This window comes from Mixophyes fleayi, chromosome 9 (assembly GCF_038048845.1).
Source record: "Mixophyes fleayi isolate aMixFle1 chromosome 9, aMixFle1.hap1, whole genome shotgun sequence".
Classification (NCBI taxonomy): Eukaryota; Metazoa; Chordata; class Amphibia; order Anura; family Limnodynastidae; genus Mixophyes; species Mixophyes fleayi.
In genome coordinates this window covers 92832667-92848097 of record NC_134410.1, presented here as the reverse complement: position 1 = coordinate 92848097, position 15431 = coordinate 92832667, and the positions used below count along the sequence as shown (strand labels likewise).

At 39.5% G+C, this 15431-nt stretch overlaps 1 protein-coding gene across 4 annotated transcripts in view; it reads left to right on the top strand.

The window, feature by feature from the left end:
* Positions 1-14428, top strand: part of ANAPC13 (anaphase promoting complex subunit 13) — a 35844-nt gene extending 21416 nt beyond the window's left edge. The window contains exons 2-5 of one of the 4 annotated variants that reach the window (XR_012678925.1): positions 3900-4005; positions 7868-8037; positions 11451-11490; positions 14173-14428. Coding sequence is in view for 2 of the 4 variants with exons in the window: in XM_075184682.1 (XP_075040783.1) it covers positions 3907-4005; positions 7868-7993 (225 nt within the window). In the remaining 2 variants the exon portion in view is untranslated. Of the gene's footprint in view, positions 1-3899; positions 4006-7867; positions 8608-11450 lie in introns of those variants that run through there. The other 3 variants (XR_012678924.1, XM_075184682.1, XM_075184681.1) reach the window with 3 other exon arrangements.
* The last annotated feature ends 1003 nt before the right edge of the window (positions 14429-15431 follow it).

Sequence of the window (15431 nt, the reverse complement as noted above, 5' to 3'; positions counted from 1 at the left end):
GGTGTCCGGAACTCTCTTATTTTTAGGGAGCCGGTGTATACGGTCGATGATTAAGTCTAATATGGAAGCAGAAGGGAGAAGTTTCTGAAACAGATTTGTGGCAAAGGATGGTAAATCTGCATTTGAGATCTGCTCTGGTATTCCCCGAATTTTGAGGTTGTTGCGACGCGATCTATCCTCCATATCCGCCATCTTATCCCTCATGGTGGCAACCTCTGCCTCCAGTTGTTCATGAGATGTAATTAGCTCATTATGTGAGGAGACCACCTCTTCTGACTTGTTCTCTAGCTGGACCGTCCTGGAGCCCAATGCAGCCACCTCTGTTTGAATGGCTTTCATGGAGGCTCTCAGTTCCGATGATAAGTCGGCTTTCAAAGAAGCTAGTAAGGATTGCATTGATTTAAGCGAAATCGGAGCCTCCGGATCAGTCGTACGAATAGGGGACTCAGAAGATGGGATAGAAGTCGAGGCAACATCCAGCTGTTCAGAGTCGTCACCCCGTTCACTCCCCACTTCCCGGAGGGGGGACATAGATCGCTGTTTGTTTTGTTTAAAGAAGGGGAGCTGCGCAGTTGCGTTAGTCGAGTTGAGCTTTTTAATCTTTTTGATCCTTTTCGGAGCCATCTGAGTGCGTTGTCTGGGCGTTTAGCTTAATGAGAATATCAAATAGATAAGCAGACTCAACTTGGCAGAATCTTTTCAGAGAAGTATCCAGACGGAGCTTTATGTTATTATAGATAAAGAGGTCAGTTAATTACTGGGTGGTCCTTCCAAACTATAGCGTTGACCTAACATGAGGCTTGATCCCATGGGTTAGACGTGCTCAATCTCGCAGAGTAGGGTACATGCGGGCGGTGGTCAGAGCATCTTGTATTTTATATGTGAATCTTTGCTGGAACTGGATTCAGTGTTATCCAGCAGCTGTCACCCAGCTATTACATAGCAATAAAACATATGGCCACTAGATGGCAGCAGGCCCCAACAGATGGGACTGATCGTGGATCTATAAAGAATTTACAGCTTGGACACTGAGAGTGTTGATATAGCCGAGAGAAGCAGATGACTTTAGCTGGTCCGAATCTGCAGCAGGTATTTAATTAGTTAATAGGGGCTGGAGTGGACAGTTTTACCCCCAGCTTGGTGTCAAACTATTTGGGCATTCAGCAAGTTTCTCAACTGTGGGGATCAAGCAGAATACATATTCCTCTCAGGAAGCCCCAAACTGACCTGAAGTGCAGATGGCAGATGATCAGTTAATTCTGACGTCAGATTTCCAGTGAGGTCAGATCAGATCCCCAGCTGCAGCCGACACTCCGGTCTCCGCTGTCAATCAGCTTTCAGATTACTCCCAGGATGCTCCACTCCAGACTCCAAACCGGAAATGAAGCCTGTAATGGCGTCCCACGGCTTCCGGGCTAGCGTGACTCAGATCAAATCTGCAAATTAGAACGTGCAGAGAGACTCCCAGCGGGGGATCAGTCCCCCTGGTAAGTTTCCCGTTACAGCGCTCCAGGTATTGCCGCGGAACGAGTGTCCCAGCACTTCTCAGTTGTTAGTGAGTTATTGCTGCTCACTCAGGGTTGCGACTAGCGCTACTAGCCAGCTGACAGGTCTACAGCTCTTCCGTCACCCAGCTTAGGCTCTTAGGGTGGCCACGGGGGTTTAAATCAGCGGGTAAATTAACTATTTATCGGAGCTCCAGGAAAGCACGTCCAGCTCCGACGGCTACAAGACCACGCCCCTCTCCGAAAGAGTTTTTAGTGCAGCGGGGAACCTGGTCAGTGAGCGGCGAAGGAGGTTGCTTCCGCAAAATGTGGAGAAGATGATGTTCATCAAAAAGAATTATCAATTCTTCAATGAAGACCAGTAATGGCCTCCAGAGACTACAGAGGGACCTGTGATTGTAGAGTCCAGCGGGGACAAATTGATAATGTGTGAGGATGAGGAAGTACACAATGAAGGGGGCGAGGAATCGGAGGATGAGGATGAGGACGACATCTTGCCTCAGTAGAGCTAGTTAACTTTGTACATGGAGAGAAGAATAGCTTTTTTTTTTTTTTTGTGTGGGGGCCCAAACAAACCAATCATTTCAGCCACGAGTTTTTAGGCCCTGTCGCTGAAATGATTGGTTTGTTAAAGTGCGCATGTCCTATTTCACCAACCTAAGGGTAGGTGGGAGGGCCCAAGGACAATTCCACCTCTTTTTTTGGCATTATGTGCTCTTTGGGGCCTAGCTTTTCAAACTGCCATCCTGTCTGCCACTGCAGTGCCACTCCTAGATGGGCCACGTGTTTGTGCCGCCCACTTGTGTCGCTTAGCTTAGTAATCCAGCTACCTCGGTGCAACCTTTTGGCCTAAAAACAATATTGTGAGGTGTTCAGAATAGACTGGAAAGGAGTGGAAATGAACATTCATTTTGAGGTTAATAATAGCGTAGGAGTGGAAAAAAAACCAAAAATCTGGATTTTAGCAGTTTTTATGCTTTTTTAAAAAAAAATCAACCCAAAACCTTGAGGGGGGTGTTTTGGCAAAACCCATTAGAACCCAAAACCTGAAGGTAATCAGAATCAAAAACACGAAAAGTGGCCGGTGCACATCCCTACTTACAACCCACATTTACACCAAATTGCATAATAAATTTGAGGATGCATTAAGACTAACAAACTTTGCATCAAGAAACCCTTTTTTAGAGTGATACACTGCTTGTACGTTATTGCAGAGAACCACATTTCATATCCCAACTTCTAAAATATATAGTTTATTTGGGGGGGAGGGGTGATTACAACAATATTTATTCAAAGACCAGCATATTACAACATTTATACAAGATATCAAATACACAGATACTCAAAGTACAAGTGACAGATACAACATTCAAAATGAGTAAGAGCACAGGGTCATAAAAATGAAACCTGTCAATCTAAAAATAACTGCTGAACTATTTTTAGAATGGAAAAAAAATGAAGAAGCAAAAAAAAGTTCGAATGAAAATGGAACGGAGAAAGACTGGACGAGTGAAAAAGTGGGTGGGGGTGGACCTGAAGTTTGTAGCATTATACAGAGTACAGAACATGTATGTGGAAGTAGGAGACCTACAGTACTCATACTTTAGAGAATGACTTGGAAGTATTATGAAGTAGCAGCAGCAGCTATTTATACAGTGCCACTAATTCTGAAACGCTGTACAGAGGACACACTCGCATCAGTCCCTGCCCCATTGGAGCTTACGTTCTAAATTCCCTAACATACACAGAGAGAGAGATAGAGACTAGGGTCATTTTTTAATGACAGCCGATTAGTATGTAATTGTTTTGGAATGTGGCGGGAAACCCATGTGAACACAGGGAGAACATACAAACTCCACACGGATAAGGCCATGGTCGGGAATCAAACTCATGACCTCAGTGCTGTGAGGCAGTAGTGCTAACCACTAAGCCATTGTGCTGAAGTATGCTAGTCATGTACGCCATTTTGTACGTGTGCCAGATTCTATTAGACTGTCTATAGCATAAGATTGGTTCCATCAGTAGCTATCTGGCTCAAGGCCACGGAGACCTCTTTTTCTGATAAGATTATTATCTTATTCAGAATAAGATGTCTAAACGTCTTATTCTGTTCAGAGGTAACTGTCAGGGTTTCAAGTGGAAGACGTTAGAACCTGGGAGAGAACAGTACATTGAGATTTATTAAAATGTATGCAAAATTTCTAAGCTCTAGCCTGAATGGTTTTTCTTTGGGGCATTGCCACCAGATGTGGAGAAATGACCATCCATTAAGCAGCCTCTCCAGCAAACACAAAAAGTTTAAAAGCTGATAACATATCCTTTGTTCTAACATGCCTTATTGCACTCTTCTATATCTAAGTCTTATTGTAGTCTTTATTCATGTTTTATATTTAGATCTTCAATGGATAGCGAGATTCAAAGAGATGGACGTATATTAGATTTGGTTGATGATGCTTGGAAAGAAGATAAATTGCCATATGAAGATGTAACCATTCCATTGGTAAGAAAAACTTTCACATCATTTGTATAGAGTTGGCATATGCTAAAATGTTTCTTTTCAATGTCTGCCGATATGCTAACCCCACTTTTTCTGTTTATTCTCTGAATAAGTTGTTTGAATACATTTTCTGGGAAGGCTTAACCTTTACGGTCAATTGCATGGATCCACAGGTTCCAAATTCCAGAAGGTGTTTAGTCCATTCTAACATGTTCCTATATTACCTGGCTTCTCATTAGGTTTTAATACACAATGTTAAGACGCTACATGTTATTACAAGGCAAGCAAATGTTCCAGTTAATGTTTCACTTGATGAATGAAGGGTTTAACGGTCTCACTTTTTAGGATGTCGGTTAAAATGGAAATACTTTAGTTATTTTGGGATTTCTTTTGTTTTTTATTTCTTTAGTCTTGTCTACCCAAACAAGTTTTATATTTATTTGCCTGTGCAAATAGGATTATTTTGTTTTTGTAGTAAATCAAAACGAGTATATTTTTATTTATAAGCATTATCTAGTGGAAAGCAGGTAAACACATGCAAAAGTAAACAGTGTTCCATGATCTAATGTAATTGGGACAGCCCTTGAAATTTATGCCACCATTTTAATTGGCTTGTTTAGTTCTGAGCTCTAAAGTATAAACTTTAGTTTAAAAGTTCTGTGTTTTTTGGGTTTTTTTTTTTTAAAAAACAAAAACAAAACCCAAAACAAAACATTTTATAAAATTTTTCTAGGGAAGTTGGGAATGGAGGTACAAAAGAGAAAAAGGGGGGGGGATACCATCTTAATTGAACAATACGTACCTTTGACTTGAGGAGGCATGAACTGTACATTAGGTAAGCCTTTCAGTACATAAATAATCAATGACCTAATAAACATTGAAAATGTGAAGAACAATTCTGACGGGCTAGACTGTTGTCTAGACATTGATGTTGGTAAATGTAACAATGTAACAAGACTGAACATGACTGGAGTGAAAATGAGAAAGGGGCAGAGGGTTAAGGGGCTGATCTTCTTCCTTTTTTTTTTTTTTTTACATGGTGAGTGATAGGCTGTCATAGTGTGTGGTACAATGGTTGGATAATTGAAGCATATCACCAATACATGATTGCCACATTCAGTTTGTGTATTGCCAGATTTTGTTAAAAAAAATGTTTGTATAGTAGGGGAGGGGTCCTCTCTTTTCCAGTTACGGGCTATGAGACGATTGTCTGCCATAAGAGTGTGTCCTATCAATTTTTGTTTAGGTTTCAGCATGTTGGGGATTGGGCGTGGACGTAGATGATTAGAGAGGTTGTGCTGAAGGCAAACTTGTGTAATGGTTTCGATTTAGTGAATTTTTAAGTTTGGGGCAACTCCACCAGACATGGCACAGCTGTGGAGCTGAAGGCACCCTGTCCTAACAGGAGTTGGAAACCGAGGGGTAAATAGAAGCTAAGTATTGTTGGCACTAAGCACCAGCAGAGCAGCAGTTTGTACAAATTTTTCTTTCATTCGGTTGGTTTGGTTGGTTAGTTGTGCTTGGCAAAATGAGAATAAAAGGTAAATCTTAGGATTCTGGAGTTGGACCCATTCAGGCGAAAGGCTTCCAGAGCAGAGGGGAGATGAGGAGTCACATGTTCAATAGTGCTATAGTAGTAGTGACCGATATGCAAATATTTGGATAACCAATGAATGTGTTTTACAAAGTGATCCTGAGGCTCAGAGAACTTTGGGATCTAGTCACGGAGAATATTCTGGATTATTCCAAATAGGAGCCATTCTGCCGGGATTATCTGTGAGGTCAAAGCTGCAAATAAGAGTTCCAAATTGCTCTGAAAAAATATTCAGCATGGGAGCAAGGAAAGTCTAAAAAGGTTTAACTGTCTACCCATAGCCTGGTTTGGTATTTTGCATGGGCTAAAACAATCTGCGTAACACAGTGAGATAGTACTTATGGAAGCAAGGGAGACCCAAGCCTCCATCCCTCAGGTGCCTGTAAGGAATTTGAAGGCAAACTTTTGGGGCTAGATTAATTAAACTGCAGGATTGAAAAAGTGGGGGTATTGCCTATAGTAACCAATTAAATTCTAGTTATCATTTACTTAGTACATTCTACAAAATGACAGCTAGAATATGATTGGTTGCTGTGGGCAACATCTCCACTTTTTCAAACCCGCAGTTTAGTAAATATATCCCTTGGTCTTCTGCCAGCTCAGACGAAGCGTGTGATACTACTGTAGAGATCTTTGAGGAAGTTAGAGGGGGACCCTGACTGGGAGGATTTTGAAAAGGCAAAGAAACTTGGGGAGGGTATTCATCTTAAGCTGTCCATTTACCTGTCCAAAAAATACATTGGGAGGCCTAGGAGCGCAGATCTTTTTTTTAAGAGCCATCTATTAGGGGCTAGCTGAAATTAATTGGTTTGTATCGATTGCTTAAGTGTTTTCCTAGGTATTTTAAATTGTGCAGTTGCCATCTATATTTGAAATTGGTTTTAACATATGAAATATATTTGTAACATATGTTGAGGGACATGAAAGTGAAGGACTTCAGTCTTGTCAGCATTAATTTTAAAGTTCCAAATCTGACCATATTCTTTAATTTAACCTAAGACAGTAGGCAAAGAGATGTGGGCATTTGAGTGAGAAGTGCATTGTCTGCTAACTTGTGGTTCTGGGAGCTGACTTTAATCCCTGTGATTTTTGGGGTAGCTCCAGAGATAGAAAGTAGCTGCAAGAGGTTCCATGACCAGGGTATACAGGAAATACAGGAGAGTGAGACAAGTATTATCGTAGATTTGTAAGGCGCCACAGTGCTCCGCAGCACCATACAGTAGGGAAAACGGTACATACATAAAACAGGGAAATACCAGGTAAACAAAATAAACGCAGACATGAAAACAAAGGGTATGGAGGACCCTGCTCCTTAGAGAGCTTACATATGGCAATGTCAATCAAGTCTCGATGACCACTTACATTCTCCTTGGCAGCTCAAACCATGTTATCTTTTGGGTGGCCTTGTCGTGCTTCACCAGGTGTTCTGGAGGCTGCACCTTTTGTCGTCCTTTACTCTTTTGTGTATTCTCCTGCCATGGTACATTGTTGATACCTGTTAGGTGTCCCCATGAAGTCATAGTTTATTCCCAGAGGCTGTAGTATCCTGTTGTACAGGTTCTTTGAAGAGGACACAATTTCCCTAAGGTCACATCCCGGCATCCGTATATAGTACAGGTCAATTCAAAGCCCATGCATGGAATGGATAAATATGCACAGGGTTGTGTTAAATACAGTAAACTCTACGCGTTTCACTCATGAACTTTGCTTGTGTTCTTCAGGGAAAGTGTGGGACTGTATGGCAGGGCAGTACTGACTCAGGGAATAAACTTTGACTTGCGAGGCACAGACCATTGATACCATCTTGCGATAGTTGCAGCACAATTGCGGCTTTCTTACTAAACGCAATTTTCGACTACGATTTGGTTATGGCCAACTCTGCATCAGCCCCTATGCCCCTAGTCTGTCTCTTTAATCTATACTCCTTTAGTATGATCCTTGTATGATTCTAGCTTCCCTGCCTTTAGCTTGGCAACCAACAACCTCTCAGTAATCAACAGATAGTTATAATGTTAGAAATGCGGCAGTTGCAAATAGTTGAAACTTTATAATGCATTGTTTCAAAGAATGTGTAAAGAGGATCTGGTCATTAAAGCATAATACAGACTTGAAGATTGATAGTGTCTATTTTCAATTTGATAATCCATAGTATTACTAAATGTCATCAAATCATATTTTTTTTGTAAAAAAAACCCAAAAACTCATTTGCTACAGTGGGGAAAATACTTATTTAACTTTTATATATCTTTTTTTTTCCCCCTCTTCTTACAGAGTGAGCTTCCAGAGCCTGAACAGGATAATGGTGGAATAATGGAGTCTGTCAAAGAGCAGGAAATGAAATGGGCAGATCTGGCACTACAGTATCTGCATGAAAACATCCCATTGTCAGGCAGCTAAATGCCCAAAAATTATTTTGTGCTTAGATGGCTGAAGGGAAATGAGTAATTAATTATAAAAAATTTTCATTATAAACATTTTTTTAATGGTGTAGGTTTTTTTTTGTTTTTTTGTTCTGTGAGAGTTAACAATGCCCTACTTATTGTTGCTTAGTGAACATAAAGGGGCTGATGCATATCTTGTGTAAAATCGCTCCGCTCATACCCAGAAAGTGGGTGCATACATATACGTCAATGCAGATTTGCAGAACGGGCATTCTAACATAGGTTAAATGCATACTGGAAAAAAGGTGTGTGTGTGTGTGTGTGTGTGTGTGTGTGTATACACTTGAGAAAGAAGTATTATTTGTGCATGGTCAGGGGCAGGTCTAAATAACTGATGATGATGCTAGTCTCCAATACTAGAGGACCGCTTATAATTGGTTATTTGCAATTCTACTGCTGAAGCTGCTTAGTGCTCAGGTCCATATTATACTTCTGTGTGTGGGTGTAAGCCAAAAAAAATGTTTTTGTTTACACAAGAAGTGGAGTTGTTTCTGCTGTATTAGAGATGTTTTATTGATGTTTAACAGTGAATGTGTTTTGTTGCACATAAAATAAATGGATAAGAACATGTGTACAAGTCTGACATACAGTGCCAAGAAAAAGTATGTGAACACCTTAGAATTACTTCTATTTCTGTATAAATTGGTCATAAAATGTGATCTTATCTTCATCTTAGTCAAAAGAATAGACAGTCTACTTACACTACTAACACACAAATAATTATACGTATTGATATTGTAATTGAACACAGTGTGTAAACATTCACAGTGCAGGCTCTACCTTTTGCCCCAATTTTAAATTTTTTACACTGCTCAGTGCGTGCACAGTTGTCAGTACTGTGCTGCCAAAGACATGATGCAACATCGTACATATAATTGACCAAGGACACGCTTCCTCATGACATCATGTGATGGTCTTCAAGTCGACCTCACATTCCATGTCATAGAAGTCCACCATACAGCATGGGAGAAGAATGTATCAACATGTGTAAACAAATAAGGAGTGCGTCTGAGACTAGCATAATGTCCATCCACAGCCTTTAGTGCCTACCACCTTCTCTATACACACAGCCAGAATCAGTGAGTCTCCTGTGGGATGTGACTCAGTAATGGCTATTGATGTGCTTCTTTACAGAGTATGTTCTCCCCGCATTTGCGTGGGTTTCCTCCGGGTGCTCCGGTTTCCTCCCACACTCCAAAAACATACTAGTGGGTTAATTGGCTGCTACCAAATTGACCCTAATCTGTGTGTTAGGGAATTTAGACTGTAAGCACCAATGGGGCAGGGACTGATGTGAGTTCTCTGTACAGCGCTGCAGAATCAGTGGCGCTATATAAATAAATGGTGGTGATGATGATGTGTGGCGAGGGGTTCAGTGCACATAAATTTGACATTGGATTCTACCTCCACAGTTATAGCATATCCTCATCATTTATTTATATTGCGCCAACATATTCCGTAGCGCTTTACAATTGGGACAAACATAATAAACTAATAAACAAACTGGGTAAACCAGTCAAAGAGGTGAGAAGGCCCTGCTCGCAAGCTTACAATCTATTGGATAGCATATGGGATCATCTGACACAGTGGTATGTTAATTGTACTACCTATCTGCTAGAGATATAAGAGTGAGTTATATCACTTTCTAAATGGATATTGACCTTGCCCAAGTAGAATGCCATGAAGAGCATTTTGAGGTCACACCTTTTGTGACAGAAAGCTGTGCAGGAGGTGTTACGGCTAGGACTATAGCAATGTGACTACTGTAATGTTACGTGTGCTTACTGATGAACGAAAAATTAGTGAGTGTCATTTCAGTGGTATATAAATACTGATGGGATTTTCGTAAATAATAAATGGTTGTTTAAGGTAAAAATTATTACTCATAATCTCGGAGTTAGGCGTGAGACTGGTCTTTCTACAGGGTTCTCTACATATGAACTTCGATGAAGACAATGCCACTTAAACAATAATGTGACAGGATAGACCGCCTATTCCACTCTGTTGTTGCTGGGAACAGGCTGGGCTTACTTTGCCACTGTTCCCTTGCGTTATCCAATTTGCGCCCTCTAACTGCAGTAGGAGGTGCTTAAGTTGCTTCCACCACTGGACTGTTTCACGGTATCCAGAACTGTGTTCTTTCTGGGTAACTGTCAATGTTGGTGTACCCCTTTCCTGGTGCACCTGGGCTGGTACTCCTGACCTCTTGCTATAGATCAGAGTTGCTGTGGATGGATCTCCCCCTGGCCTATTACACTGGCCTGAACTGCTGGGTAGCGGACAGAGCGGTGGTAACGAAAGCTAAGTCCAAACCTCAGAACATCCCGAAACGGATTAGAGTTGGGTTTAATCTGTAGGTCACAGGAAATTACAGCATGGAACAAGTTGTCAAGCATGTCTTGAAGCAAGTGATGTTTATTTAGCTCAAATGTCCTGACAAGGACACTTCACACTGGTTGAAGGTACCAGGGATCAGAAAGTCATATGGAACAAAAATGATATATTCCAGTACAAGCCAGTGCTGTTTTATACAATTTTGGACACCGCTTTAGCATGGGTAAGCCACCCCCCTGAGCTCTTTGCTGACCCCAAGAAGTCTTGAGTTATATTTAACTAAAGTTTTAGTCATTGAGTTATTTCCTAAACAAAGTGCCACACGATACTACAAAGCCAGGACATCTGCAATTAGATAAATAAGTGTCCTGCGCTATTTCCTTTAAATAAATTCATACAATAAGTAAACCATTAGAGATCCAGCCACAAGTAAACTAACCAACATTGAGGAATGTTAAACAAAATGAAATTGTCCATCTGTAAATGGAGATCTTATAGGGGGGTATTCAATTGTTGCTCTGGCCGCCGGAAGAACGAGCGCGTTAAAACTATTACCGTTTATACGGAAATTACTCGCTGAATTTCATCTCGCAGCTCCCTGAGCTGCGAGATGAAATTCAGCGAGGAAACTACCGTAATAACGGTTTTTACGCGCAAGTTTACCGTATAAACGGTAATAGTTTTAACGCGCTCGTTTTTTTGCGGTCCGGAGCAACAATTGAATACCCACCCCCCTTAGTGTTTGCCAATGTTATGTTCTGAATATCTAAAGGGTAAAGTATTGGCTTCAAGGACTGTGCATATTGTCACTAGGAAATAGATAAAATGTTTTTCAGTAAGGATAAATTTAAAAGGGAATGCTTTCCTCATTGTGTATGTTGTTAATATGAGCTAAAAGCACTGTATTCTATAGCAATGGTGGTTAACAAAAATGTGGCTCCCAGTACCAGATTTTGGACACCACAAGATGTGCACCTCTGTTTTGTGTGTGGATGTTCAACTAACAGACTGAGCTAAATGTGGCCCTCGGGCTCTGTAAGTTGAATCACAATTTTGTTTATAGTATTTTTTTTTTTTAGGTGATAAGAGACGACCATCACTGGGCTTGGCAAAGGGAAGGTAATAACCATCATGATGGAGCAGTAAGACAATATTCCAGGAAGCCATATTGTCTGTGATGAACGCCTCAGCCCTTTCAATTTCCCTGTTGCCTGCTCTGGTGTATCACCTATAAAGAACAACATTTTTTGCAGATCCCAACCAGAATTAACCAAAATTAGTTTATAAAAAAATTATTTTTAGATATAGAGGATAAAGGTAAAAATGTAGAAACAGACACAACATTATAAAGGATAATATAGCTGAGAGAACAGTGTTAAAAATAAATAGCCAGTGGTTGAAGGGACTTATAGATTTTTTTTATATATTTGGCCAAAGGATTAAATGAAATGACTCTTGTTTAACAAAACAATCAAGTATAATAAGTTCATATATGTTTGGAACCCATGTAAAGCCATTATACAGTGTAAGATATTGACATGTATAATATAGTAAAACATGATGAAGTAAACGACTTAAAATAAAATATTGTATTGCATAGAACACTATAAGAATATGTTGACCTGTTAGAAAGATGTAAGTGTATTGAATAGATAAAAATAAGATAAGCTATAATAATGTTTTAATAAAATCTATGATATTTATCAAAAAATCAAATTAAAAAAAATAGACTATTAAAAGATAAAGGGTCTGATTCATCAAGGCATGTAACTGCTGATTTTGAACGCATGCCCAGAACCAGCAGATATGGCCGTGATGCAGGCCTGTTCCAAGTGCCAGTGCATGCAAAGGACACAACCGAATTTGAGGTATAACCTGGACGGGGAAGGGATGTTTTGCCGTAGCAATTTTGCAGTAGTGGCATGCCAAACAAGCACATGCAACCTCGTCCGAATCAAGCCTTATGCCCATCAGTTATTTGTTTTTCTGCCTCATCTCTTGCATCAGAAACCAGCACTAGGCAAGCCAGCTGGGACTGGTGGCACTATTAACAGGTCAAATCACACAGTGGGGTCCCCCTGCCATAATGACAGCACCAGCTATTCAGCACAGAGCTGGATTCCCTAGGGATTGGGGTCCGCCACTAAAATGTGAATACCCAGCCCCGTGCTGAAAGCACTAGGGCTCTTATCACACCCCTGGGAGGTAGGTGTAATGTAATACAAGTTATTTTAAAAAAGAAAAAAAATAATTAAACTTTTAGATTGTGGAACTACAGGTCCCAGCCAGCCCGGACGATCATTAAAAGGCTGGGCATGCTGGTGCTTGTAGAACTACAAACACCAGCATACCCATGGCATGCTGGCACTTGGAGAACCAGAAGTACCAGCATGCCCTGACACTCAGGGCCTGTTGAGCCATATAGTACAACAAACAAACATTTAAATAAAACACACACCTCTTTTCAACCACATTATTTTAATAAAAATAAAAAAATACAACAGAATATATAATTAAATGACACATCTATTTTAAACCACATAATTAAAAATAATAAAGCCCCAGGTATACTTAACATTTGTTTTTTATCTGTAATGGATCCAGTCTTGTAAGCTTTTAATCCTTATGGTTTGAGTCCATAATAAAACCCAAAACATTCTAATGTTCTGTAGTTGTCCAAAATACACCAACCCAAACAAATATTCCACAGGTAGTTGTAAAAAAACCTTCTTTTCTTCTTTCTTGGAGACCTCCAAATAATCCTCTGGATACTGCTTGGCAAAATAAGAAACCATAAACAGCACGATGAGAACTTTGTTCCCATGCTTCTCACTCGCAGTAGTATTTTTGATACTTTATAAAGAGGGATTTCTTGATAATAGCACATTTGCAGAAAAGATTGTTTTGATAGCAATTTTGTATTCTGGGATTTAGGAGTTTAGAGAAAAATTGTGTTTTTTTGGTGATATACACACAGAGTAGTTTGATGATTAGATTTACACTGGTTGATTAGTTAATTAATGGAAGCTGCTTGCTAGCAGTGTCTCTTCATTTGAAAGAAAGGAAGTGATGTGGGATAGGGTCATACAACACTTTTTTATGTATAAAACAGGTTCGTGAGGACAAATTATTTCCCTGATGAAGTTCAAGAGAACGAAAAATGTAGGAGTAACTTTGCACCTTGGCAAAACCATATTACATTGGAGGGGGAGGTAAATTTAAAATGTGGGGACAAATTTATAGTGCGAGCAGGGCATGTCCTAGATCAACTTTAAATTTCAGTTTAAAAATATAGCTATGAAATATGTATGTGCTACATGAACAAACAGCCAGTATTTAACTTGTGTGCAAAATAATAAACACGTTTGCACCACTTGTATTGTAACATGGTTTGTCCAAGAGAAAATGTACTCCTTTTTTTGCCTTACTTAATGAATCGGGCCCATTGTGTGCATATAAAATAAAATATTTCCAGTTTTCCATACTTCTTTATGCCTTTCAATATTTATCGAATACATGAAATTTATTAGGCCTTTGTGCATATTTTGCAATTTTTATTGCAAGTGCACTAGGTGTTATCGAGAACAATGCTAAGAGACATGGAAAGCGTGTAAGTAAACTAAAGTAGGGTGTCAGGGAATAATGTGTGATACGATTCCTTATAAAATAATGTGTGTGTTGAAATATATGTATTCAGATATATGATTTCTTATAAGTATGCACAGATATATTAATTGAATAAAATACAGTTATAAGCACCTCAAGTTTGGTGACAAGAATGTGATCAGATCTCTGTTACAGGAACAAGCCTGAAAGGTGATAACATCTACCCCTGCAGTCAAGATGCGAGATCAGACATATCACATGATGTTACACCCATAAGATGTTCTAACTGTTCCGACCACAACTGGGAGGTGTTTCTGCACAGAAGTGATAAACAATTTAATATATGTTATAGATTAAGTGCTTTTTTGCAATAATCAACAGACTATGTTGCTTTGTGATCTGACTATAAAACGCTCTTTGATTAAAGACGTATTGGTGCAGTTTATCTTGACCTCAATTGCGTATGTCATAATTTCTGTACTCCTGATCGATCAGTAAAGGACACATATGATATCTGAAGGTAGTTGGTTTTGAGGATAAGAATTGCCTTAACATTACGTGGGAGCTCAGTCCGAGATGTAAAAGCACCTGAACCAGATGAAAATTTTGCCTTTTCACTCGTTTGCTCTCTGTCTGATATTTCTATTGCATTTGTAAGGTGTTCATCTGTAAAGGCTACAAACGACATTATATGAACCCAGATATCTGTGTGAATATACTATATTAGAATAATGAATGATAATAGACAGGAAATAGGTTCTTGTGAAGATTGTAAAAGTACTGTTTTTATAAGGAAAAATAATAGATCAGAAAAACCATTTTTAGAATATGTGTTAGATGAAATGAGTAAAACTTATTTCTCTGGATGGCCGCATAATGAATTTTTGTGTGTAGTAAATACTCATCTACATCATAATATTAGAACAATATTTGGAAAAAATTTGGTATTGGGTACTGAAGGAGTTTCCCATTAATCTAATACCATCAGGCAATATATCAATTTGTCCATATAGTTTGAATAAATTGCCCATAAGATTAAGAAAATTTTTAACACGGGGATCTATTTGATGGACCCCATTGCAAAGTTAATAATCATTGTTATTGTAGTCTTGAGAATACTGTTGACTATATATTTAAATTGTGTCTAAATGGGGGAACTATTGTTTGAAAACTGTGTGAACATATTGCTATAAGAGTGTATGCGGTAAAGCAGCCCTAATTTACAGTATATTTGAGGTCTTATAAGCCTAAATAAAGGGAACACAACCTAGCAAGGAGGGGGCAAAGGTAAAGCCCGTAGAAATACGTAAGGGGCAAAGGTAAAGCCCGCAGAAATTCTCGAATATAGAGAAGGAAAAAAAGCCCTCAAAGGTATCACGCAGATTTTTGAAAGAGCAGGATTCCCGCCGGAAGGCACATTAGAGTCAGAAAAATGGAAACGATTCCAAGACACA